Source organism: Heptranchias perlo, unplaced genomic scaffold (genome assembly GCF_035084215.1).
Source record: "Heptranchias perlo isolate sHepPer1 unplaced genomic scaffold, sHepPer1.hap1 HAP1_SCAFFOLD_162, whole genome shotgun sequence".
NCBI lineage: Eukaryota > Metazoa > Chordata > Chondrichthyes > Hexanchiformes > Hexanchidae > Heptranchias > Heptranchias perlo.
The window spans coordinates 314,370-342,023 of NW_027138881.1; the positions used below are offsets into that span (position 1 = coordinate 314,370).

At 48.5% G+C, this 27,654-nt stretch overlaps 1 protein-coding gene across 1 annotated transcript; it reads left to right on the plus strand.

Annotated features, from left to right (window-relative positions):
• The first annotated feature begins 21 nt into the window (after positions 1–21).
• LOC137309329 (protein FAM163B-like) lies at positions 22–27,654 on the plus strand. Its single transcript, XM_067977581.1, has 3 exons — positions 22–195; positions 24,723–24,838; positions 26,704–27,654. The coding sequence occupies exons 2-3, from the start codon at positions 24,746–24,748 to the stop codon at positions 27,067–27,069; spliced, it is 459 nt and encodes a 152-aa protein (XP_067833682.1). The 5' UTR covers positions 22–195; positions 24,723–24,745; the 3' UTR covers positions 27,070–27,654.

Here is a 27,654-nt window from a genome sequence, read left to right on the forward strand (position 1 = left end):
GGAAGTGCAGGAGCTCTCTCCTGATGGAGTCCAACAAAGAGACGAGGGGCTGCAGAGAAGAGCTTGAGTCTCTGAGCCATCACCTGCAGGTTTCACAAACACCCACCTCACCCTCATCACCAGGCAACTGCAGCACTGATCCTCAATTAAACTGAATTACAGAAAATCCAAGACAGATCAAACCAGCAGTGGGGGGTGAGTCCAACATGTTTTGTATGTGTAGAAATGTCTATATTCCTGTGTGTGTTTAATGTGTAATGTGTGTCTTTAATGTGTAATGTGTGTCTTTAATGTGTAATGTGTGTTTAATGTGTAATGTGTGTCTTTAATGTGTAATGTGTGTCTTTCAGGTGTAATGTATTTGTGTGTTTAATGTGCAATGTATATCTGTATTCCTGTTTCTAAGGGAGAGAAGGATAAACCAGGTAACTGTAGACCAGTTAGTCTAATGTCTAGCGTGGATAAACTCTTAGAATCCATCATTTGAGATACATTAAGTGAACAGTTTAATCAGGACAGTGAGTGTGGATTTATTAAAGGCAGCTCACATTTGACAAGTTTAATGGAGTTTTTTGAAGAAGTGACTTGGTGTCAATAAAAGAACAGTGGAGCAGAATTTTCTGAGGCTTTTTGAAAATCGAGCACATCCCAGACCCAGCCCGTCCCAGACCCAGACCCAGCCCGTCCCAGACCCAGACCCAGCCCGTCCCAGACCCAGACCCAGCCCGTCCCAGACCCAGCCCGTCCCAGACCCAGCCCGTCCCAGACCCAGACCCAGCCCGTCCCAGACCCAGCCCGTCCCAGACCCAGACCCAGCCCGTCCCAGACCCAGCCCGTCCCAGACCCAGCCCGTCCCAGACCCAAACCCAGCCCGTCCCAGACCCAGCCCGTCCCAGACTCAGCCCGTCCCAGACCCAGACCCAGTCCGTCCCAGACCCAGCCCGTCCCAGACCCAGCCCGTCCCAGACCCAAACCCAGCCCGTCCCAGACCCAGCCCGTCCCAGACCCAGCCCGACCCAGACCCAGACCCAGCCCGTCCCAGACCCAGCCCGTCCCAGACCCAGCTCGTCCCAGACCCAGACCCAGCCCGTCCCAGACCCAGCCCGTCCCAGACCCAGCCCGTCCCAGACCCAGACCCAGCCCGTACCAGACCCAGCCCGTCCCAGACCCAGCCCGTCCCAGACCCAGCCCGTCCCAGACCCAAACTCAGCCCGTCCCAGACCCAGCCCGTCCCAGACCCAGCCCGACCCAGACCCAGACTCAGCCCGTCCCAGACCCAGCCCGTCCCAGACCCAGCTCGTCCCAGACCCAGACCCAGACCGTCCCAGACCCAGCCCGTCCCAGACCCAGCCCGACCCAGACCCAGACCCAGCCCGTCCCAGACCCAGCCCGTCCCAGACCCAGCTCGTCCCAGACCCAGACCCAGCCCGTCCCAGACCCAGACCGTCCCAGACCCAGACCCAGCCCGTCCCAGACCCAGACCCAGCCCATCCCAGACCCAGACCCAGCCCGTCCCAGACCCGGCCCGTCCCATACTCGGCCCGTCCCAGACTCAGACCCAGCCCGTCCCAGACCCAGCCCGTCCCAGACCCAGCCCCAGCCTGTCCCAGACCCAGCCTGTCCCAGACCCAGCCCGTCCCAGACCCAGCCCCAGCCCGTCCCAGACCCAGCCCAGACCCAGCCTGTCTCAGACCCAGACCCAGCCCAGCCCAGACCCAGCCCGTCCCAGACCCAGACCCAGCCCATCCCAGACCCAGACCCAGCCCGTCCCAGACCCAGCCCAGCCCAGACCCAGCCCAGCCCAGACCCAGCCCGTCCCAGACCCAGCCCGTCCCAGACCCAGCCCGTCCCAGACCCAGCCCGTCCCAGACCCAGCCCAGACCGTCCCAGACCCAGCCTGTCCCATCCCAGACTCAGCCCATCCCATCCCAGACCCAGCCCGGACCCAGCCTGTCCCAGACTCACCAGTATTGTGGGGCGTTTACTTTACTGAGAGACTGAGGGGGAAATGATCAAAGTGTTTAAAATAATGAAAGGTTTGGACAAATTGGGTCCAAGGAAGCTTTTTGTCGTTTACGAACATATTAAATTGATGGGCAGAAAAAGACCAGCTGTTCCATCGAGCCTGTCCCACACGGTGATGGGCAGAGAATCGCGGCTAAACCCCCACCCCCCCATCTCCCACCCCACCATCTCCCCCCACCCCACCATCTCCCACCCCACCATCTCCCACGCCACCATCTCCCCCCATGCTCCCATCTCCCTCCCCACCATCTCCCCCCATGCCCCCATCTCCCACGCCCCCATCTCCCACGCCCCCATCTCCCACGCCCCCATCTCCCACGCCCCCATCTCCCACGCCACCATCTCCCCCCATGCCCCCATCTCCCACGCCCCCATCTCCCACCCTCCCCATCTCCCCACATCTCCCTCCCTACCCCCGCAATCATGTAATCTCCAGAGAGGCAAAAACCCAGAGAAAAAGCTCAGAGCCAATAAGTGAAAAAATACTTGGGAAAATTCCTCTGCAACTCCGTCAGGCGCTGGAAACCAGTCCAGAAGATCAGACGGTCCAAGTGTTCTCTACAAAGACACTTACCTTCCATATGATGCGATCTCTGCCCCAGTCAGGGACTGGTCCAGCTCCCTTTTCAAGGCAGAGATCGAGCACTCACCACACCAGCAGGCAACGCATTCCAGAGGCTCACAATTCACCCCACCAGTCCCCCTCCCCTCCCCCCACCTGTCCCCCTCCCCATCTGTCCCCTCCCCCCTCCCCCACCTGTCCCCCTCCCCCACCTGTCCCCCTCCCCCACCTGTCCCCCTCCCCCCACCTGTCCCCCTCCCCCCTCCCCCAATTGTCCCCCTCCCCCCACCTGTCCCCCTCCCCCACTACTCTCTGGGGAATGTAGAATTGTCTGAATCCCAGTCTATTCCCACTCTCCCACAGTTTAAACTCGTGTCTCTGGATCCTCCCCAATCTGTTAATCTGGAAATATCCATCAATAGGGACACGATCCAGCCCTTAGAGTCCATCAGGACAGAATGAATGATTTTAAAATTGTGGTTTTGTGTCTGCACCCCTGGGCCGGGTAACCCATAAACTCCAAACCCACCTCACCTGAACATCGACCAGCATTATGTTAATTTCACTTCAAGAGACAGGAACACGTGAATCACTGGGAATTGTCCCGACCCCAGTATTTTAATGAATTACTGGCACCAAGAAAGGCTCCTTGTAATCTGAGGACCCCCGGGATAAAAAGCTGCAATTCATTTGCCAGATGGTCCCAGAAATTGCAACACAAAATTCCCCCCACAAATTAATCTTATTGTAAAATGGATATCAGTTCTCCAGTGTTGAGGGGAGAGGATCTGTTCACAGACATGGTGAAAAGTAGCTTCTTATATAGCAAGACATGAGGAAGAAAAGGTAAATAAACACAATTTATATTTCCACATGTTAAAAATTGTTAGAATTTGCCTGCACTATTTTGCAGAATAATTGTCTTAATTTAGTGATGAGCCAAAGAGGAGTGGGCCTGAGATCGAGTTATTCCAGATTATCCCAGGAATTCTGCCTCACAGGTTGTTGGGAGTCACAGAAGTGGTTCAGACTGAGGAGCAGGAGTTAAGATCACATTATAGAGTACAACTCCTCGTCTAGCTATATCTGGAGAAGTGTGAGGTAATGCATTTGGGGAGGGCAAACAAGGCAAGGGAATATACAATAAATGGGAGGGTACTGAGAGGTGTAGAGGAAGTGAGGGACCTTGGAGTGCATGTCCACAGATCCCTGAAGGTAGCAGGACAGGTAGATAAGGTGGTTAAGAAGGCATACGGGATAGTTTCCTTTATTAGCCGAGGCGTAGAATATAAGAGCAGGGAGATTATGCTAGAACTGTATAAAACACTAGTTAGGCCACAGCTGGAGTACTGTGTACAGTTCTGGTCACCACATTACAGGAAAGATGTGATTGCACTAGAGAGGGTGCAGAGGGGATTTACAGAGGAGTTTTAGCTATGAGAAAATATTGGATAGACTGGGGTTGTTTTCTTTGGAACAAAGGAGGCTGATGGAAGATTTAATTGAGGTGTATAAAATTATGACGGGAATAGAGTGGATAGGGAGGACCTATTTCCCTTAGCAGAGGGGTCAATAACCAGGGGGCATGGATTTAAAGTGATTGGTGGAAGGATTAGAGGGGAGCTGAGGAGAATTTTTTTCACCCAGAGGGTGGTGGGGGTCTGGAACTCACTGCCTGAGAGGGTGGTAGAGGCTGAAACCCTCAACTCATTTAAAAAGTACCTGGACGTGCACTTGAAGTGCTGTAACCTACAGGGCTACGGAAGAGGTGACTAAAGTAGTGGACAGGGGAATGTCAATGGATGTTATTTATGTGGACTTCCAGAAGGCATTTGATAAGGTCCCACATAAGAGACTGTTAGCTAAGATAGAAGCCCATGGAATCGAGGGAAAAGTACGGACTTGGTTAGGAAGTTGGCTGAGCGAAAGGCGACAGAGAGTAGGGATAATGGGTAGGTACTCACATTGGCAGGATGTGACTAGTGGAGTCCCACAGGGATCTGTCTTGGGGCCTCAATTATTCACAATATTTATTAACGACTTGGATGAAGGCATAGAAAGTCTTATATCTAAGTTTTCCGATGACTCAAAGATTGGTGGCATTGTAAGCAGTGTAGATGAAAACATAAAATTACAAAGGGATATTGATAGATTAGGTGAATGGGCAAAACTGTGGCAAATGGAATTCAATGTAGACAAATGTGAGGTCATAGAGTCATAGAGTTATACAGCACGGATAGAGGCCCTTCGGCCCATCGTGTCCGCGCCGGCCATCAGCCCTGTCTACTCTAATCCCATATTCCAGCATATGGTCCGTAGCCTTGTATGCTATGGCATTTCAAGTGCTCATCCAAATGCTTCTTGAATGTTGTGAGGGTTCCTGCCTCCACAACCCTTTCAGGCAGTGAGTTCCAGACTCCAACCACCCTCTGGGTGAAAAAGTTCTTTCTCAAATCCCCTCGAAACCTCCCGCCTTTTACCTTGAATCTATGTCCCCTTGTTATAGAACCCTCAACGAAGGGAAAAATCTCCGGAGTATCCATCCTATCTGTGCCCCTCATAATTTTGTACACCTCAATCATGTCCCCCCTCAGCCTCCTCTGCTCCAAGGAAAACAAACCCAATCTTCCCAGTCTCTCTTCATAGCTGAAGCGCTCCAGCCCTGGTAACATCCTGGTGAATCTCCTCTGCACCCTCTCCAAAGCGATCACATCCTTCCTGTAGTGTGGCGACCAGAACTGCACACAGTACTCCAGCTGTGGCCTAACCAGTGTTTTATACAGCTCCATCATAACCTCCTTGCTCTTATATTCTATGCCTCGGCTAATAAAGGCAAGTATCCCATATGCCTTCTTTACCACCTTATCTACCTGTTCCGCCGCCTTCAGTGATCTGTGAACTTGCACACCAAGATCCCTCTGACCCTCTGTCTTGCCTAGGGTCCTCCCATTCATTGTGTATACCCTTGCCTTGTTAGTCCCTCCAAAGTGCATCACCTCGCACTTTTCCGGGTTAAATTCCATTTGCCACTGTTCCGCCCATCTGACCAACCCATCTATATCGTCCTGCAGACTGAGGCTATCCTCCTCGCTATTTACCACCCTACCAATTTTTGTATCATCAGCGAACTTACTGATCATACCTTTTACATTCATATCCAAGTCATTAATGTAGACCACAAACAGCAAGGGACCCAGCACCGATCCCTGTGGTACCCCACTGGCCACAGGCTTCCAGTCACAAAAACAACCTTCGACCATCACCCTCTGCCTTCTGCCACTAAGCCAGTTTTGTATCCAAAGTGCCAAGGCACCCTGGATTCCATGGGCTCGTACCTTCTTGACCAGTCTCCTGTGGGGGACTTTATCGAAGGCCTTACTGAAATCCATGTATACCACATCCACTGCGTTACCCTCATCCACACGCCGAGTCACCCCCTCAGAAAATTCAATCAAATTAGTCAGACATGATCTTCCCTTGACAAAGCCATGTTGACTATCCCTGATTAATCCTTGGTCATCCACTTTGGATCAAAAAAGGATAGAACAGGGTACTTTCTAAATGGTAAAAAGTTAAAAACAGTGGATGTCCAAAGGGACCTCGGGGTTCAGGTACATAGATCATTGAAGTGTCATGAACAGGTGCAGAAAATAATCAAGGCGGCTAATGGAATGCTGGCCTTTATATCTGGAGGACTAGAGTACAAGGGGGCAGAAGTTATGCTGCAGCTATACAAAACCCTGGTTAGACCGCACCTGGAGTACTGTGAGCAGTTCTGGGCACCGCACCTTCGGAAGGACATATTGGCCTTGGAGGGAGTGCAGCGTAGGTTTACTAGAATGATACCTGGACTTCAAGGGTTAAGTTACGAGGAGAGATTACACAAATTGGGGTTGTGTTCTCTCGAGTTTCGAAGGTTAAGGGGTGATCTGATTGAAGTTTATAAGATATTAAGGGGAACGGATAGGGTGGATAGAGAGAAACTATTTCCGCTGGTTGGGGATTCTAGGAGTAGGGGGCACAGTCTAAAAATTAGAGCCAGACCTTTCAGGAGTGAGATTAGAAAACATTTGTACACACAAAGGGTTGTAGAAGTTTGGAACTCTCTTCCGCAAACGGCAATTGATACTAGCTCAATTGCTAAATTTAAATGTGAGATAGATAGCTTTTTGGCAACCAAAGGTATTAAGGGATATGGGCCAAAGGCAGGTATATGGAGTTAGATCACAGATCAGCCATGATCTTATCAAATGGCGGAGCAGGCACGAGGGGCTGAATGGCCTACTCCTCTTCCTATGTTTCTATGATTCCTCTTTATCGGCCGGCACGGATACGATGGTTCGAATGGCCTCCTTCTGTGCCATAACTTTCTATGATTCTATGATCTAACTTTGTAAAGACGTAATGTCTGCACAGCATCTAACAGCTTAATAAAGGCTGATCCTACTCCATATTCAGGACACTCCTCCAATAACTAGATTTCCTTCAGTATCTACTTCCTGCCACTAATTCATTTATTCATTTCCATGATTTTATCTACACAATAAGACCAGCGTCAGAGGGACTGTTTCTACTCACAGACTATGAGCTCAGCTCTTTGGCACCAGGTGATGTCACATTGCTCTTACAGAAACTGGAAAAATCACATGGGATTTAATAGAACAAAATTTTAGTGAAGATTAAACAATTTCTCTAAAAATTGACATTAATGTATTCTGTTCAAAAAAAAAATTAAAATTTTTCAAGTGCAGAGATGCAGGATCATAGAATCTTAGAATCATAGAAAGGTTACAGCACGGAAGGAGACCATTCGGCCCACCGAGTCCGTGCTGGCTCTATGCAAGAGCAATCCAGCTAGTCCCACTCCCCCGCCCTATTCCCGTAGCCCTGCAAATTTTTTTTGTTTCAAGTGCTTATCCAGTTCTCTTTTGAAGGCCATGATTGAATCTGCCTCCACCCCCCCTCGGGCAGTGCATTCCAGATCCTAACCACTCGCTGGGTAAAAAGTTTTTGCCAATCACCTTAAATGCATGTCCTCTGGTTCTTGACCCTTCCACCAATGGGAACAGTTTCTCTCTATCTACTCTGTCTGGACCCTTCATGATTTTGAATACCTCGATCAAATCTCCTCGCAACCTTCTCTGTTCCAAGGAGAACAACCCCAGTTTCACCAGTCGATCCAAGAAACTAAGATCACTCATCCCTGGAATCATTCTAGTAAATCTCTTCTGCACCCTCTCTAAGGCCTTCACATCTTTCCTAAAGTGCGGTGCCCAGAACTGGACACAATACTCCAGCTGTGGTCGAACCAGTGTTTTATAAAGGTCCATCATGACTTCCTTGCTTTTGTACTCTATGCCTCTATTTATAAAGCCCAGGATCCCGTATGCTTTTTTAACCACTTTCTCAACCTGCCCTGCCACCCTCAACGATTTGTGCACATAAACCCCCAGATCTCTCTGTTCCTGTACCCCTTTTAGAGTTGTGCCCTTTGGTTTATATTGCGTCTCCTCATTCTTCCTACTGAAATGTATCACTTCGCATTTTTCTGCGTTAAATTTCATCTGCCACGTGTCCACCCATTCCACCAGCCTGTCTATATCCTCTTGAAGTCTATCACTATCCTCCTCACTGTTCACTACCCTTCCAAGTTTTGTATCATCTGTAAATTTTGAAATTGTGCCCTGTACACCCAAGTCCAAGTCATTAAAAATATCAAGAAAAGCAGTGGTCCCAGCACCGACCCCTGGGGAACACCACTGTACACCTCCCTCCAGTCCGAAAAACAACCGTTCACCACTACTCTCTGTTTCCTGTCCCTTAGCCAATTCTGTATCCATGTTGCTACTGCCCCTTTTATTCCATGGGCTTCAACTTTGATGATAAGCCTATTATGTGGCACTTTATCAAACACCTTTTGAAAGTCCATATACACCACATCAACTGCACTGCCCTCATCGACCCTCTCAGTTACCTGATCAAAAAACTCTATCAGGTTAGTTAAACACGATTTGCTTTTAACAAATCCGTGCTGGCTTTCCCTAATCAATCCACACTTGTCCAAGTGACTGTTGATTCTGTCTAGGATTATCGTTTCTAAAAGTTTCCCCAATACTGAGGTTAAACTAACTGGCCTGTAGTTACTGGGTTTATCCTTACACCCTTTTTTGAACAAGGATGTAACATTTGCAATTCTCCAGTCCTCTGGCACCACCCCCGTATCTACAGATGTTTGGAAGATTATGGCCAGTACCTCCGCAATTTCCACCCTTACATCCCTCAGCAACCTTGGATGCATCACATCCGGACCGGGTGACTTATCTACTTTAAGTACAGCTAGCCTTTCTAGTACCTCCTCTTTATCAATTTTTAGCCCATCCAGTTTCTCAACTATATCTTCCTTTACTGAGACTCTGGCAGCATCTTCTTCCTTGGTAAAGACAGATGCAAAATACTCATTTAGTACCTCAGCCATGCCCTCTGCCTCCATGAGTAGATCTCCTTTATGGTCCCTAATCGGTCCCACCCCTCCTCTTACTACCCGTTTACTGTTTACAGCCTGTAGAAGACTTTTGGATTCCCTTTTATGTTGGCCACCAGTCTATTCTCATTCTCTCTCTTTGCCCCTCTTATTTCCTTTTTCACTTCCTCTCTGAACTTTCTATATTCTGCCTGGTTCTCACTTGTATTATCAACCTGACATCTGTCATATGCCCCTTTTTTCCGTTTCATCTTACTCTCTCTCTCTTTTGCCATCCAGGGAGCTCTGTCTTTAGTTGCCCTCCTTTCTCCCTCGTGGGAATGTGCCTACACTGTACCTGAACCATCTCCTCTTCAAAGGCCGCCCACTGTTCAAATACAGTTTTGCCTGCCAATCTTTGATTCCAATTTACCCGGGCCAGATCTGTTCTCATCCCATTGAAATTGGCCCTCCTCCAATTGAGTATTTTTACTTTAGAGTAGTCTGTGTCCTTTTCCAAAGCTATTCTAAACCTTATGATACTATGATCGCTGCTCCCTAAATGCTCCCCCACTGATACTTGCTCCACTTGGCCCACCTCATTCCCCAGAACCAAGTCCAGCAATGCCTCCTTCCTCGTTGGGCTGGAAATGTACTGGTTAAGAAAGTTATCCTGAACACATTTCAAAAGTTCCTCCCCCTCTGTGCCCCTTATATTATTATTATTACCCCAGTCTATATTGGAATAGTTGAAGTCTCCAGTTATCACTATTCTATAGCTTTTGCACCTCTCTGCAAATTTGCTCCTCTATCTCCTTCCCACTAGTTGGTGGCCTATAGAATACACCCAGTCGTGTAAAGGCACCTCTTTTATTTCTTAACTCAAACCAAATAGATTCTGTCCTTGACCCCTCCAGGACATCCTCTCTCTCCAGCACTGCAATATTCTCCTTAATCAATACTGCCACCCCTCTCCCCACTTTCTTTCCTTCCCTATCTTTCCTGAACACCTTGTATCCAGGACATGGGCATTAGTTTAGGGGCAAAGCAGATTGGAATATAGGAATAGGAGGAGGCCATTCAGCCCCTCGAGCCTGTTCCAACATTCAATTAGATCATAGCTGATCTGTAGAATGGTAACCTGTATCATCAGTCACCTTGCTGCAGAAGTTGGTATAATAATGAGTGCTGTATCCATGCCCCAACCTCTTTAATGTGTAAATTGTGCTCATTTATCTTATCTTAATGTCTTTAACATAAGGGAACATGATCCAAGTGTGTAAAGTGTGGCGGCAGGAAGATTGTAAATATTTGCACGATATTTAACAACTACAGACACAAACCTATAAAGGTGTGCACAAGATCATCAAATCTTCAGTGAAAGCTGGGGGGGAATGATTAGTCTTCACTGATAGAGGACGAGGTTAGGAATCAGAAATCAGTCACAACCTTTCAGCAGCCACAGTGTGATGGAAATTGTAGGACAAATTCGCAGGGGAGCTCACTGAGCTGGACGGTATAAGGGGCTCGAGTTAATTCTAGATAAAGAAAAGATCTGTTGAGGAGACGAGGTTGAGTCCAACCCAACAGGGACAGGCTTCTTGGGCCCAGCGGACTGTTGATGTTCTTAGAAAGGGGAAGAAACCCATCAAAGGAGCTACATTATGCAAATCAAGTCAATGGGTAAGGAAAAGGTTAAGAACGGGGCTGAAGGGCAGAATCAACACCTTTACTGGGACTGAAGAAATTCAATTAGAGTCATATAGTCATAGAAGTTTACAACATGGAAACAGGCCCTTCGGCCCAACATGTCCATGTCGCCCAGTTTATACCACTAAGCTAGTCCCAATTGCCTGCACTTGGCCCATATCCCTCGATACCCATCTTACCCATGTAACTGTCCAAATGCGTTTTAAAAGACAAAATTGTACCCGCCTCTACTACTGCCTCTGGCAGCTCGTTCCAGACACTCACCACCCTTTGAGTGAAAAAATTGCCCCTCTGGACCCTTTTGTATCTCTCCCCTCTCACCTTAAATCTATGCCCCCTCGTTATAGACTCCCCTACCTTTGGGAAAAGATTTTGACTATCTACCTTATCTATGCCCCTCATTATTTTATAGACTTCTATAAGATCACCCCTTAACCTCCTACTCTCCAGGGAAAAAAGTCCCAGTCTATCCAACCTCTCCCTATAAGTCAAACCATCAAGTCCCGGTAGCATCCTAGTAAATCTTTTCTGCACTCTTTCTAGTTTAATAATATCCTTTCTATAATAGGGTGACCAGAACTGTACACAGTATTCCAAGTGTGGCCTTACTAATCTCCTGTACAACTTCAACAAAACATCCCAACTCCTGTATTCAATGTTCTGACCAATGAAACCAAGCATGCCGAATGCCTTCTTCACCACCCTATCCACCTGTGACTCCACTTTCAAGGAGCTATGAACCTGTACTCCTAGATCTCTTTGTTCTATAACTCTCCCCAACGCCCTACCATTAACGGAGTAGGTCCTGGCCCGATTCGATCTACCAAAATGCATCACCTCACATTTATCTAAATTAAACTCCATCTGCCATTCATCGGCCCACTGGCCCAATTTATCAAGATCCCGTTGCAATCCTAGATAACCTTCTTCACTGTCCACAATGCTACCAATCTTGGTGTCATCTGCAAACTTACTAACCATGCCTCCTAAATTCTCATCCAAATCATTAATATAAATAACAAACAACAGCGGACCCAGCACCGATCCCTGAGGCACACCGCTGGACACAGGCATCCAGTTTGAAAAACAACCCTCTACAACCACCCTCTGTCTTCTGCCGTCAATCCAATTTTGTATCCAATTGGCTACCTCACCTTGGATCCCGTGAGATTTAACCTTATGTAACAACCTGCCATGCGGTACCTTGTCAAAGGCTTTGCTAAAGTCCATGTAGACCACGTCTACTGCACAGCCCTCATCTATCTTCTTGGTTGCCCCTTCGAAAAACTCAATCAAATTTGTGAGACATGATTTTCCTCTCACAAAACCATGCTGACTGTTCCTAATCAGTCCCTGCCTCTCCAAATGCCCGTAGATCCTGTCTCTCAGAATACCCTCTAACAACTTACCCACTACAGATGTCAGGCTCACCGGTCTGTAGTTCCCAGGCTTTTCCCTGCCGCCCTTCTTAAACAAAGGCACAACATTTGCTACCCTCCAATCTTCAGGCACCTCACCTGTAGCGGTGGATGATTCAAATATCTCTGCTAGGGGACCCGCAATTTCCTCCCTAACCTCCCATAACGTCCTGGGATACATTTCATCAGGTCCCGGAGATTTATCTACCTTGATGCGTGTTAAGACTTCCAGCACCTCCCTCTCTGTAATATGTACAGTCCTCAAGACATCACTATTTATTTCCCCAAGTTCCCTAACATCCATGCCTTTCTCAACCGTAAATACCGATGTGAAATATTCATTCAGGATCTCACCCATCTCTTGTGGTTCCGCACATAGATGACCTTGTTGATCCTTAAGAGGCCCTACTCTCTCCCTAGTTACTCTTTTGCCCTTTATGTATTTGTAGAAGCTCTTTGGATTCTCCTTTGCCTTATCTGCCAAAGCAATCTCATGTCCCCTTTTTGCCCTCCTGATTTCTCTCTTAACTCTACTCCGGCAATCTCTATACTCTTCAAGGGATCCACTTGATCCCAGCTGTCTATGCATGTCATATGCCTCCTTCTTCTTTCTGACTAGGGCCTCAATCTCCCGAGTCATCCAAGGTTCCCTACTTCTACCAGCCTTGCCCTTCACTTTATAAGGAATGTGCTTACCCTGAACCCTGGTTAACACACTTTTGAAGGCCTCCCACTTACCAGACGTCCCTTTGCCTGCCAACAGACTCTCCCAATCAACTTCTGAAAGTTCCTGTCTAATACCATCAAAATTGGCCTTTCCCCAATTTAGAATTTTAACTTTTGGGCCAGACCTATCATTCTCCATAGCTATCTTAAAACTAATGGAATTATGATCACTGGTCCCAAAGTGATCCCTCACTAACACTTCTGTCACCTGCCCTTCCTTATTTCCCAAGAGGAGGTCAAGTTTTGCCCCCTCTCTAGTCGGGCCATCCACATACTGAATGAGAAATTCCTCCTGAATACACTCAACAAATTTCTCTCCATCCAAGCCCCTAATGCTATGGCTGTCCCAGTCAATGTTGGGAAAGTTAAAGTCCCCTACTATTACCGCCCTATTTTTCTTGCAGCTGTCTGTAATCTCCTTACATATTTGCTCCTCAATTTCCCATTCTGTTTTTATTACCTGGGATTACAGAATATACTGGGATTGATTTTAACTGATGTTTTGGAAATCACTTTCTCGAATTCTATCTATTTATAATTGGGGCCGTTGGTTTGCGGTGAATGACTTCAGTCTGTTCTTGGAACTTGTATAAAACCTTGGCTGGACCACACTTGGAGCACTGGGCACAGTCCTGGTCTCCATATTATAGAAAGGATGTAGAGGCACCCGAGAAGGTACAAAATAGATTTACAAGGATGATACCAGAACTGAGAGGTTCTACCTATCAGGAAAGATTGAACAGGCTGGGGCTCTTTTCTCTAGAAAAGAGAAGACTGAGGGGTGACCTGATCGAGGTTTTTAAATTATGAAAGGGTTCGATTGGGGAGACGTAGAGAAAATGTTTCCACTTGCGGGGAGTCCAGAACTAGGGGGCCATAAATATAAGATAGTCACTAATAAATCCAATAGGGAATTCAGGAGAAACTTCTTTGCCCAGAGAGTGGTGAGAATGTGGAACTCACTCCCACAAGGAGTAGTTGAGGTGAATAGTGTGGATGGATTTAAGGGGAAGCTGGATAAACACATGAGGGAGAACGGAATAGAAGGATATGGTGATAGGGTGAGATGAAGTAGGGAGGGAGGAGGCTCGTGTGGAGCATAAACACTGGGATAGATCAGTTGGGCCGAATGGCCTGTTTCTGTGCTGTACATTCGATGTAATTCTACGTATGGATATGATAGGCTATTCCAGCATTTTTAACCAATATTTTGGGATGGTGTTTTCCATGATTCCAAACACTTTCGGAGAGAAATCAATTTCCTTGGAGCACACTCCCAACCCCACTGGTCCCACCTGAGTGTGTGGAGTGCAGCAGTTTGCAGGGGCTGGGGGGACCCTTCAGAAGGGGGACGGTGGCAGTTTCCTGCCAGGCTGGTGCAGGAGTTGACTCAGTAAATGGCCTGGGGAGACCCAGTTCAGACCCAAGATAGACTCAGGTACAGATCCAGGACAAACCTGGGACAGACGCAGGGACAGACCCGGGACAGACGCAGGGACAGACCCGGGACAGACCTGGGACAGACTCAGTGACAGACCCGGGACAGACCTGGGACAGACCCGGGACAGACCCAGGGACAGACCTGGGACAGACTCAGTGACAGACCCGGGACAGACGCAGGGACAGACCCAGGACAGACCCAGGGACAGACCTGGGACAGACTCAGTGACAGACCCGGGACAGACCTGGGACAGACTCAGTGACAGACCCGGGACAGACCCGGGACAGACCCAGGGACAGACTCAGTGACAGACCCGGGACAGACCTGGGACGGACACAGGGACAGACCCGGGACAGACCCAGGGACAGACCTGGGACAGACGCAGGGAAAGACGCAAGGGCAGACCCAGGACAGACCCGGAACAGACTCAGGGACAGACCCAGGTCAGACCCGGAACAGACTCAGGGACAGACCCGGGACAGATCCAGTCCAGACTCAGGGACAGACTCAGTCCAGACCCAGGACAGAGTCAGGGACAGACCTGGGACAGACTTAGCCCAGACCCGGGACAGACTCAGGGACTGACCCAGTTCAGACCCAGGACAGACTCAGGGACAGACCCACTCCAGACCCGGGACAGACTCAGTGACAGAACCAGGACAGTCCCAGTCCAGACTCAGGGACAGACCCAGTCCAGACCCGGGACAGACTCTGGGACAGAACCAGTCCAGCCTCAGGGAAAGACTCAGGTGCAGAGCCAGTTCAGATCTGGGACAGACTCAGGGACAGACCCAGTCCAGGCTCGGGGAAAGACACAGGATCAGCGGCAGACCCACTGTAATACGCTCGGGAGCCACAGTTGATCCTTATCGACGGTGATAGGAGATCTCTGAGCTGGCCTGAGAGACCTGCAACCCAGACTGGGTGCCGTTTATTCTGGACTATATTCTGTTTATCCCGGACTGAGTTCTATATATTCCGTACTCAAATGGGGGTATTTATAATATCACAGGTCTATCACTGTATAACACTGGGGTACAGTACTGGTGGGGACAGGTCTGTCACTGTATAACACTGGGGTACAGTACTGGTGGGTACAGGTCTGTCCCTGTATAACACTGGGGTACAGTACTGGTGGGTACAGGTCTGTCACTGTATAACACTGGGGTACAGTACTGGTGGGGACAGGTCTATCACTGTATAACACTGGGGTACAGTACTGGTGGGTACAGGTCTGTCACTGTATAACACTGGGGTACAGTACTGGTGGGTACAGGTCTATCACTGTATAACACTGGGGTACAGTACTGGTGGGTACAGGTCTGTCACTGTATAACACTGGGGTACAGTACTGGTGGGTACAGGTCTATCACTGTATAACACTGGGGTACAGTACTGGTGGGTACAGGTCTGTCACTGTATAACACTGGGGTACAGTACTGGTGGGGACAGGTCTGTCACTGTATAACACTGGGGTACAGTACTGGTGGGGACAGGTCTGTCACTGTATAACACTGGGGTACAGTACTGGTGGGTACAGGTCTGTCACTGTATAACACTGGGGTACAGTACTGGGGGGTACAGGTCCGTCACTGTATAACACTGGGGTACAGTACTGGTGGGTACAGGTCTGTCACTGTATAACACTGGGGTACAGTACTGGGGGGTACAGGTCTGTCACTGTATAACACGGGTACAGTACTGGTGGGTACAGGTCTGTCACTGTATAACACTGGGGTACAGTACTGGGGGGTACAGGTCTGTCACTGTATAACACGGGTACAGTACTGGTGGGTACAGGTCTGTCACTGTATAACACTGGGGTACAGTACTGGGGGGTACAGGTCTGTCACTGTATAACGGGTACAGTACTGGTGGGTACAGGTCTGTCACTGGGGTGGGAGAATTTAGAGGGAGTGGATTAAGAGTTAAGAAATGTTTTTAATGAGTTAAACTAACCGTTTCCCCCTAGTTCTGATACTGAGGCTTTAAACAGCCTGTGACACGGGTTCTGCATCTATAAGTATATTTTCATGATAATTGAGGATGAGCTCTGACCCGTTTTGATTTGGTTGCCATGGAGCTGGTTGTCATACACCCGCCATTACTCACAATGCGTCACTGGGGAGAGAGTGTGAACATTGGTGTTAACAGTCTGTTAGTTACACGTCTCTCAGACAGATCTGATGGTGATCTGATGGGAGATAACAGTAGAAACTGTTTAAAATATCTTGCTTTCTGTTTATTTCTGTATAATGAGTTAGTGAAATCCATAAACTGTTGAAATATGATAGCACTCGAGTTTTTAGAAATCGATTAAAGTCTCTCATTGAGCAGATTATTAAAAGCTGTGGACATTGTGACCCTCTCTGTAACCGTGTCTTGGAGGGAACGCAGATGGTTGTGGAAGTGAGATTGGACAGTGTGAGCAGTCGGGGTGATTGGAGCCTCGAACACCAGGTCTCTGGTCTGGATTCTCCACAAACCCCATTGTCTTCATTACAGAACAGCCCAGCTTTGGGTTCACTGCACAATTCACAAACAATTTCAGTCAATTCTGGGACCTCACAGCCTTGAATCAGAAATAGTGGCACAAACCTGTGGGGAATCGGAGGGAATGGAACCTGCGGGGAATCGGAGGGAATGGAACCTGAGGGGAATCGGAGGGAATGGAACCTGCGGGGAATCGGAGCGAATGGAACCTGCGGGGAATCGGAGGGAATGGAACCTGCGGGGAATCGGAGCGAATGGAACCTGCGGGGAATCGGAGGGAATGGAACCTGCGGGGAATCGGAGGGAATGGAACCTGAGGGGAGTCGGAGTGAATGGAACCTGCGGGGAATCGGAGGGAATGGAACCTGAGGGGAGTCGGAGTGAATGGAACCTGCGGGGAATCGGAGTGAATGGAACCTGCGGGGAATCGGAGCGAATGGAACCTGCGGGGAATCGGAGGGAATGGAACCTGCGGGGAATCGGAGCGAATGGAACCTGCGGGGAATCGGAGTGAATGGAACCTGCGGGGAATCGGAGGGAATGGAACCTGAGGGGAGTCGGAGGGAATGGAACCTGCGGGGAGTCGGAGGGAATGGAACCTGCGGGGAATCGGAGGGAATGGAACCTGCGGGGAATCGGAGTGAATGGAACCTGCGGGGAATCGGAGGGAATGGAACCTGCGGGGAATCGGAGGGAATGGAACCTGCGGGGAATCGGAGCGAATGGAACCTGCGGGGAATCGGAGCGAATGGAACCTGCGGGGAATCGGAGCGAATGGAACCTGCGGGGAATCGGAGCGAATGGAACCTGCGGGGAATCGGAGCGAATGGAACCTGCGGGGAATCGGAGCGAATGGAACCTGCGGGGAATCGGAGCGAATGGAACCTGCGGGGAATCGGAGCGAATGGAACCTGCGGGGAATCGGAGCGAATGGAACCTGCGGGGAGTCGGAGGGAATGGAACCTGCGGGGAATCGGAGGGAATGGAACCTGCGGGGAATCGGAGGGAATGGAACCTGCGGGGAGTCGGAGGGAATGGAACCTGCGGGGAATCGGAGGGAATGGAACCTGCGGGGAATCGGAGGGAATGGAACCTGCGGGGAATCGGAGGGAATGGAACCTGCGGGGAATCGGAGGGAATGGAACCTGTGGGGAATCGGAGTGAATGGAACCTGCGGGGAATCGGAGGGAATGGAACCTGCGGGGAATCGGAGGGAATGGAACCTGCGGGGAATCGGAGCGAATGGAACCTGCGGGGAATCGGAGGGAATGGAACCTGCGGGGAATCGGAGGGAATGGAACTGGGTTAAAATTGCAGTCAGGCGCTGATGATGTCATTGGAGCTCCATCTACATATTTAAAGGACCCGCAGCCTTCCTGCACGTGTCCCTCTCGCCTGTTCAAAAGAGCAGGTTAAAGTTTGCAAACCGTGGGAAAGCAGTGGGATCCATCGGTGTGAGTCACTGCGGCCATTTTAACTGTTCGCCCGCCCGGTTTCCGCCAGGCACGTTAAGAAGTTCCTTAAAGGGTCAGCAGGTTGTTTGGCTGTGGGAGGCATCACAATTGCAACGGGTCATGTTGTTTGGGAGTGCATGCGTTTGGAGCCTTTGATTTGTGAGAAGATTGCTGCATCACCGTAGCCATGGTAACTGGGATGCAGAGCAGCCTTCCATTGCCATGGAAACAGGCAGAGACTGGTCATTGGCTGAAATTGCCATGACAGCGCCATGCAGCATGTCACTAACACCAGCAGGTGGCGGCAGAGCCTGTGGTTCCAGATGTGCTGTTTCTATTTTCCAAACCTGTGATTGAGACACAGGAATATTTGGGATTAGTGAACATTTGGTGATGTGACAGGTATTTCTGGAGCCAGTGTGGGGAAACCTGTCCCATTTCTTGTCTGACAGCGGCAGGTAATTTGCTGTGTTTTGCGTTTGTAGTCTGGCCTCGTTATGTTTATGATGGCTATCGTCTATTTCTGAAGAAATCTAGTTACAAAATACAGTGTAACAGCCTTTTACTTGTCATGTGATCAATGGGTTATGTGTTTGGGTCAAGGAAGCTGGTGATGAGAACTCACTGACACTGCACCGTGATCTCAGCTAGCTTAAAATGCATTGTTACACAAACAATATCCAGGCAGGAATTGTGAGCACTACACAAACCAAAATGATGCAAAAATACAGACACCGGTAACAGGGCTGGGAAATATCAGACAAACAGAAGGAAAATGGGAAACCACATGGAGGGTTATTAGAACATGGAGTGCTTCATGAAAGGTGTCTATTGTCATAGAGACTGTAACAACATTAAAAGAGAATTGGAAAAGTATTTGAAAAGAAAGAACATAAAAAGAAATGGGGAAAGGACAGGGAGACGTGATTCACGGAGAGAGTTCTACCTGAACAGCTAATCTGAGCACAGGCACGATGAGCTGATTGGCCTCCTTCCATGCTGTAAGATTCTATAATACAGGAGCATTATGCTCATTAATTGTTGGTAAAAGCCTCTTTTCCTGTCACCTGACTGTACTATAACCCTAATTTAGTTTGTAAAACTTGCCCCATTACTGTCAGATAACCAACTGCCACATCCAAACCTGCCGGTGATGACCTGCCGGTGATGACCTGGGGATTTGTGTAAGATACAAACTGTGATATTGAGAAAAAGTTACCAAAAACAAAAGTATATTTTATAAAACCTGAATGGTGTTTGGGTCCCACTGTGTAGTCTTCAACCCCTAGTTTGTAAAGGTCCCGAGTATTGCAACACACACCAGCTATGATTCGGTCAACGGTGAGAAGGGAGGCCTCGTAGCTGAGAATTGGCAAATTGGCCATAGCTGGGAATGGAATGATTGTGGACGGCTGGGAATGGAATGATGGAGTGAGGGAGCACGGAGTAGCAGCAATCGACAGAGTCTGGTTTCACCAGAGTCTATAATTGGGAATTTGGTGGGTGAGGGGTTTCGGTGCAGTGAGGGGTGAGGAGCATTTGTTTAGACAGCGGAGCGGAGCGGAGCAGAGCGTACCGAGAGCAGTCACAGCAACAACAAAACAAAACTGGTGAGTCTCTCTTCTGTTTTCTTCTTTCTTAGGACTGTGGGCTCAGTAACTTATAGAATAAAACTACATTTAAAAAAAAACTAAACTTAATTTAGTTATAGCAAGTAGCGTTTTTTAGTGAATCAAGGTCCCTATTGTAATTAACATTCTCTAAATTATGAGTAATTTAAAGGAGTAAACTCCTTAAAGGGAGTAACTAACGAGCTTAATCTAAGGCAAGTCATGGCAGCAGAGCTCGCACCCGTGATATGCTCCTCCTGCTCTATGTGGGAAGTCATGGACACTACAGGTGTCCCTGGCGACCATGTGTGCAGGAAGTGTGTCCAGCTGCAGCTACTGGCTAACCGCATTTCGGAGCTGGAGCTGCGGGTGGATTCACTGTGGAGCATCCACGACGCTGAGATTATTGTGGATAGCATGTTCAGTGAGGTGGTCACACCGCAGGTAAAGATTACGCAGGCAGAAAGGAAATGGGTGACCGCCAGGCAGAGTAAAAGGACTAGGCAGGTAGAGCAGGAGTCCCCTGGGGCCGTCTCCCTCTCAAACAGATATTCCACTTTGGATATTGCTGGGGGAGATGGCTTATCAGGGGAAAGCAGCAAGAGCCAAGACCGGGGCACCACAGGTGGCTCTGCTGCACAGGAGGGGAAGAAAAAGAATGGGACAGCAATAGTGATAGGGGATTCCATTGTAAAGGGAACAGATAGGCGTTTCTGCGGCCGCAGACGTGACTCCAGGATGGTATGTTGCCTCCCTGGTGCTAGGGTCAAGGATGTCATGGAGCAGCTGCAGGACATTCTGAAGGGGGAGGGTGAACAGCCAGTAGTCGTGGTCCATATCGGTACCAACAAAATCGGTTAAAAAAAAGGATGAGGTCCTGCAAGCAGAATATAGGGAGTTAGGAAATAAATTAAAAAGCAGGACCTCTAAGGTAGTAATCTCAGGATTACTCCCAGTGCCACGTGCTAGCGAGAGCAGAAATAGGAGAATAGACCAGATGAATACGTGGCTTGAGAGATGGTGTAGGAGGGAGGGGTTTAAATTCCTGAGGCATTGGGATAATTCTGGGAAAGGCGGGACCTGCACAAGCTGGACGGGTTGCACCCAAGCAGAACTGGGACCAATATCCTCGCGGGGGGCATTTGCTAGTCCTGTTGGGGAGGGTTTAAACTAGTATGGCAGGGGGATGGGAACCAAAGGGCAGGGACAGATAGGACAAATTCAGATCAGGAAACGGGAAGTAGAAACGCAGTTAGTGATGTAGTTAGTGACTCAGAAAGGCAAAAGAAGCAAAGGTTAAATAGTGTTCAGCACAGGAATTTGACGGGGTTAAAGGGTATATACATCAATGCAAGGAGTATTACAAACAAAGCATATGAACTGAGGGCACAGATAAACACATGGCAGCATGATATCATTGCTATAATGGAAACCTGGCTTAAAGAGGGGGATAACTGGCAGCTCAATATCCCTGGATGTAGAGTTTTCAGGCAGGATAGAGTGGGTGATAAAAGAGGAGGGGGGGGGGTAGCATTATTGGTTAAAGAATCAATTCCAGTTGTGAGAAGGGATGATATGCTAAATGGATCATCAATCGAGGCCATATGGGTTGAGCTAAGAAATAAAAAAGGGGCAGTCACACTACTAGGAGTGTACTATAGACCCCCGAATAGCGAAAGGGAGATAGAAGAACAAATATGTAGGCAAATTTCTGAGTGCAAAAATAAGAGGGCAATAATAGTCGGGGACTTCAACTACCCTAACATCAACTGGGATTCAAACAGTGTGAGGGGCACAGAGGGCGCAAAATTCTTGATCGGTGTCCAGGAGAACTTTTTTAGCCAGTACGTGACAAGCCCAACAAGAGGGGATGCAATTCTAGATTTAGTCCTGGGAAATGAAGATGGGCAAGTGGGTGGAGTGACAATGGGTGACCATATTGGGGATAGTGACCACAATTCAGTTAGTTTTAGCATTATTATGGAAAAGGACAGAATTAAATCAGGAGTAAACGTTCTAAATTGGGGGAAGGCAAATTTTACAGAACTAAGAGGTGATTTGGCAGAAGTGGACTGGACAGAACGACTTGAGGAGAAATCAGTGGCAAGCCAGTGGGAGGCACTAAAAAGTGAAATTCTACGGGTACAGTGCAGACACGTCCCCTCAAAGATAAAGGGTGGCACTGCCAAATTTAGAGCCCCCTGGTTGTCTAGAAGTATACGGGGCAAGATAAAGCAGAAAAAGAAAGCTTATAACTGTCACAGAAAGCCTAGAGGAGTATAGAAAAAATATTAGCTAGTAAGATTAAAGAAAACCCAAAGATGTTTTATCAGTACATTAAGAACAAGAGGATAGCTAAGGAAAAGGTGGGACCTATCAGGGATGATAAGGGTAACTTGTGTGTAGAAGCAGAGGATGTGGGTAGGGTTTTAAATGAATATTTTATCTCCATATTCACAAAGGAAAGGGATGATCCGGACGTAGTAGTTAAAGAGGAGAGGTGTGTAATATTGGATAAGGTAAACATAATGAGAGAGGAAGTACTAGAGGGACTGGAATCCTTGAAAGTTGATAAGTCACCAGGGCTGGATGGATTGTTTCCTAGGCTTTTGAAGGAAGCCAGGGAGGAAATAGCGGATGCTCTGAGGATCATTTTCCAATCCTCACTGGATACAGGGGAGGTACCGGAGGACTGGAAGACTGCAAACGTAGTACCATTGTTTAAAAAGGGTATGAGGGAAAGGCCAAACAATTATAGGCCGGTCAGTCTTACCTCGGTGGTGGGCAAACTATTAGAATCAATACTGAGAGATAGGATAAACTGTCACTTGGAAAGGCATGGTTTAATCAGGGATAGTCAGCATGGATTTGTTCAGGGAAGGTCATGCCTTACAAATCTGATTGAATTCTTTGAGGAAGTGACAAGGAGGATTGATGAGGATAGTGCAATGGATGTTGTCTACATGGATTTTAGTAAGGCATTTGACAAGGTCCCACATGGCAGACTGGTCAGAAAGGTAAAAGCCCATGGGATACAGGGAAATGTGGCAAATTGGATCCAAAATTGGCTCAGTAACAGAAAACAAAGGGTAAAAGTCGATGGATGTCTTTGCGAATGGAAATCCGTTTCCAGTGGTGTGCCACAGGGCTCAGTGTTGGGTCCCTTGCTGTTTGTGGTATATATTAATGATTTGGACTTTAATGGAGGGGGCATGATTGGCAAATTTGCAGACGACACAAAAATTGGCCGTGTAGTTGATGGTGAAGAGGATAGCTGTAGACTCCAAGAAGATATCAATGGGTTGGTGGAGTGGGCAGAAAAGTGCCAAATGGAGTTCAACCCGGAGAAGTGTGAGGTAATGCACTTAGGGAGGGCAAACAGTAAAAGGGAATACGCAGTAAACGGGAATATATTGAGAGGGGTAGAGGAAGTGAGAGAACTTGGAGTGCATGTGCACAGGTCCCTGAAGGTGGCAGTACAGGTAGATAAGGTTGTGAAGAAGGCATACGGAATGCTCTCCGTTATTAGCGAAGGTATAGAATACAAAAGCAGGGATGTAATGATGGAACTGTATAAAACGCTGGTAAGGCCACAGCTGGAGAATTGTGTGCAGTTCTGGTCACCACATTACAGGAAGGACGTAATTGCTCTGGAGAGAGTGCAGAGAAGATTTACAAGAATGTTGCCAGGTCTTGAAAATTGCAGCTACGAGGAGAGATTGGATAGGCTGGGGTTGTTTTCCTTGGAGCAGAGGAGGCTGAGGGGAGACTTGATTGAGGTGTACAAAATTATGAGGGACCTAGATAGAGTAGACAGGAAGTCCCTGTTTCCCCTAGCGGAGAGTTCAAGAACTAGAGGACATAGATTTAAGCTGATTGGCGGAAGGATTAGAGGGGACATGAGGAAAAACCTTTTTACCCAGAGGGTGGTGGGTGTATGGAATTCGCTGCCCGAATTGGTGGTCGAGGCAGGGACCCTCAACTCTTTTAAAAAGTACCTGGACCTGCACCTAAAGTGCTGTAAGCTGCAGGATTATGGACCGAGTGCTGGAAGGTGGGATTAGAATGGGCACCTGGTTGTTCTTTGAGCTGGCGTGGACACGATGGGCCGAACGGCCCCCTTCTGTGCTGTATCTTTTCTATGGTTCTATGATTGACCATAGCTGGGAATGGACTGATTGGCCATAGCTGGGAATGGGCTGATTGGCCATAGCTGGGAATGGGCTGATTGGCCATAGCTGGGAATGGGCTGATTGAGGACGGCTGGGAATGGACTGATTGGCCATAGCTGGGAACGGACTGATTGGCCATAGCTGGGAACGGACTGATTGGCCATAGCTGGGAACGGACTGATTGGCCATAGCTGGGAATGGGCTGATTGGCCATAGCTGGGAATGGGCTGATTGAGGACGGCTGGGAATGGACTGATTGGCCATAGCTGGGAACGGACTGATTGGCCATAGCTGGGAATGGACTGATTGGCCATAGCTGGGAACGGACTGATTGGCCATAGCTGGGAATGGACTGATTGGCCATAGCTGGGAACGGACTGATTTGCCATAGCTGGGAATGGACTGATTGAGGACGGCTGGGAATGGACTGATTGAGGACGGCTGGGAATGGACTGATTGGCCATAGCTGGGAACGGACGGTGGCAGCTGACTGGTTGCTGGTTCCAGACTCTAGAAATAAAGTGTAGAAGCTTTCCTTACTCAACTTGAAGACCAGGGAGTTATTAGTTTAATTGTCTCCAAGACTGTCTTGTGTCAAAGGGTATCTGTGCCTCACTTCTCCCCTTGAATTTCCCACCCTCTCTTTTTCAGGCTGTTAATGGAGAGCTGATCGAATGACAGCCGGGACTGTGGTGATCACAGGTGGAATCTTGGCTACAATTATTCTACTGTGTATAATCATCGTGGTGTGTTACTGCCGACTGCAGGTCAGTGTCAGTACAGCGATCTTAAACAAATGAATCAAATATTTTAGTCTAGGCCCTCTCCTCAAACAGCAGCCACAATGTGGAGGCTGGGCCAAAGGCCAAAGGTCAGGGCTGGAGGTTAAACCACAAGTTTTTATGTTGTGTAGAAATATGCAATGTGTATAAAGTTTAATGGCATATGTGTTTTAGAAATATGTTTGGCTCAATTTTAATTCCTGGGTGGGAACAGGGCAAAGCGAGCGTCGAACCCGTCTGGGAGCGTCGAGGCCGTCTGGGAGCGGCGAGGCCGCCTGGGAGCGGCGAGGCCGCCTGGGAGCGGCGAGGCCGCCTGGGAGCGGCGAGGCCGCCTGGGAGCGGCGAGGCCGCCTGGGAGCGGCGAGGCCGCCTGGGAGCGGCGAGGCCGCCTGGGAGCGGCGAGGCCGCCTGGGAGCGGCGAGGCCGTCTGGGAGCGGCGAGGCCGTCTGGGAGCGGCGAGGCCGTCTGGGAGTGGCGAGGCTGTCTGGGAGTGGCGAGGCTGTCTGGGAGTGGCGAGGCTGCCTGGGAGTGGCAGCAGGGAGGCTTAGCTCACTTTAACAGCCGGGAAGCAGCTGCCCAACATTAAAATTGTGCCGGTCAGAGGCAGCCACCAGGGACTGGAGGGAACGGTCCCAATAATGGGGGTGGAATCCCAGTGCAGGTGATTTCCTTGTGGGACCCAGAGGAGCTCTGCTGGGCCTCTTCTGGCCCTGGCAGCTGTTCCCGGCAGGTTTGACCTAGTGGGGAAGCCACACTGATCCCCCGCCCAGACCTCGGGTTAAAGTAGCAGATCAGGCCCGATGACATAATTGGAGACCAATCTGCATATTTCAGCTGGAGATCCTTGCTGACTGCTATTTAAAATTGCAATTGGTTGGATCGAGGGTAGCAAAGGAGTGGATAAATCGCCAGCTCCATTTTAACTGCCCCCCCTCCCCCCACCTGGTTTCCGCTTTGACCTGGCCCCATCTCCCCCATGATTCATTTGCAGAGACTCCTATCCCACCCTGAATTCCTTGTGTTTGTCAGGTTTAGGTGTTTCTGGTTCAGATTTGCATGGTATGGGAGCTGTGCTAACATAAGAACATAAGAAATCGGAGCAGGAGTCGGTGATACCGCCCCTCGAGCCTGCTCCGCCATTCAATCAGATCATGGCTGATCTTTGACCTCAACTCCACTTTTCTACCTGATCCTCATATTCCTTGATTCTCCTAGAGTCCAAAAATCCATGCTTCCTGGCATGGGACAGCATCTGTGGTAATGAAGCACAACTGTGGGACTGAAACCTGTTGTATTAAAAGAAATAGCAATGGTGACTTCCAAGAAACTCTAGTGTTGCTGTACTACTTGTAATCATTGCCTAATTCCATTTCTCACATAATTCTGCTAAGACTATTTGTAAACTACATATCCTGGGATGCTTGCCTCTGATTGCATTTCCCCATAAGGCGGAGGGGAAACAGAGTAGTGGGCAGACATGTCCCAGTGGGTGCCAACTCATTGAGGGTCATGATGCTTAGTTGCGACGTCACTGGATGGGACAAGCTTAAAGGACCAGCTGGTCTTTTTCATATATTTGTGACTGCACCGGGTATTTGAATTCGAAAGCACAGCCCAGCACCGGGATGCATTTGTTGCTGTAGACCTGCGTGTAGTGTGTATTGCTGGCTTCATGTTGAAAGCCGTGCTGTGTTTCTTTCCGCGGGACCTTGCTGTGCATAAATTGGCTGCCCCATTTCCTCTATTATGACAATGACTATACTTCAAAAGTACTTAATTGGCTGTAAAGCATTTTGGGGTGTCCTGAGGCCGTATAAATTCTATAAGTTCTTTCTTTCTTTTCTTTCCAGTATTATTGCTGTAAGAGAGAGGAGTGGGATGGAGACGAGGAGGAGCCAGATTTTGCTGTGCACTCACGTCTGCCGGCTGCTTACTACAATCACAGTGCCGGAAATGGACTTAACTTCAGTTCTGTATCCTATCCTCAGGATCGCTCCCATTCCAGAGCTCTCTGCCCCAACTGCTCTCACTGCAAGCCACTCTTCTATGTCCATCAGATTGAAGAGATTAGGAATGGGGGTGAGAGAGTGAGCTATAAAACTGTGAGTGAGGAGGATTTAGAAATGCTGACAAATCCCCAGAACCTGCCCATGGGCAGGGCCAAGCTGACAAGAGACGCTTTCAGCAGAAGTCGGAGTATCAGCACTGATGTGTGAAGAAGTTGTTACTCAAGGGTTTGTACAACAGGAGTTTTAATATAATATAAATAAGATCACTAGTTCACATATTTCATGGAAAAATGGATGGAATCATTGAATTCGATCCCCAAAGCACCAATAAAAATCTTGCAATCCCAAGTAATAAAAACTGAATTTATTCAGTCTCTGTAAAACCAGTGGCCTGAATATAAAGAAATGTCATTTACACAAAAAAAAACTTATTAATGTGTTTATATACTCATTTAATCTTTTAATAGACGAGAGATCTGTTTGATTAAGTGGAAGTTTTGAAGCACATGTTTTAAAGTGGCCGGATGAATTGTGAAGTGAATTTTTATTAAGTATGGAGATGGCTAATGTCAATGTGTGTTATTTTCTGTGTGATCTAATGGTGTGACAGGAGTTAATGGCTGGCCGATCGTGCACTCTGGGGCAGTGCCTAGGTCGCTGATTAACTCTACATTGTTTGAGACTTTTCTCGGATTGGTCACTATTGTTCAAATCATGCAAATAAACCAGAGAACTTTGTGAATCAAAAATAAATCACAGTTCAGCACCAAGGGCCTCTGACTTATCATCTTC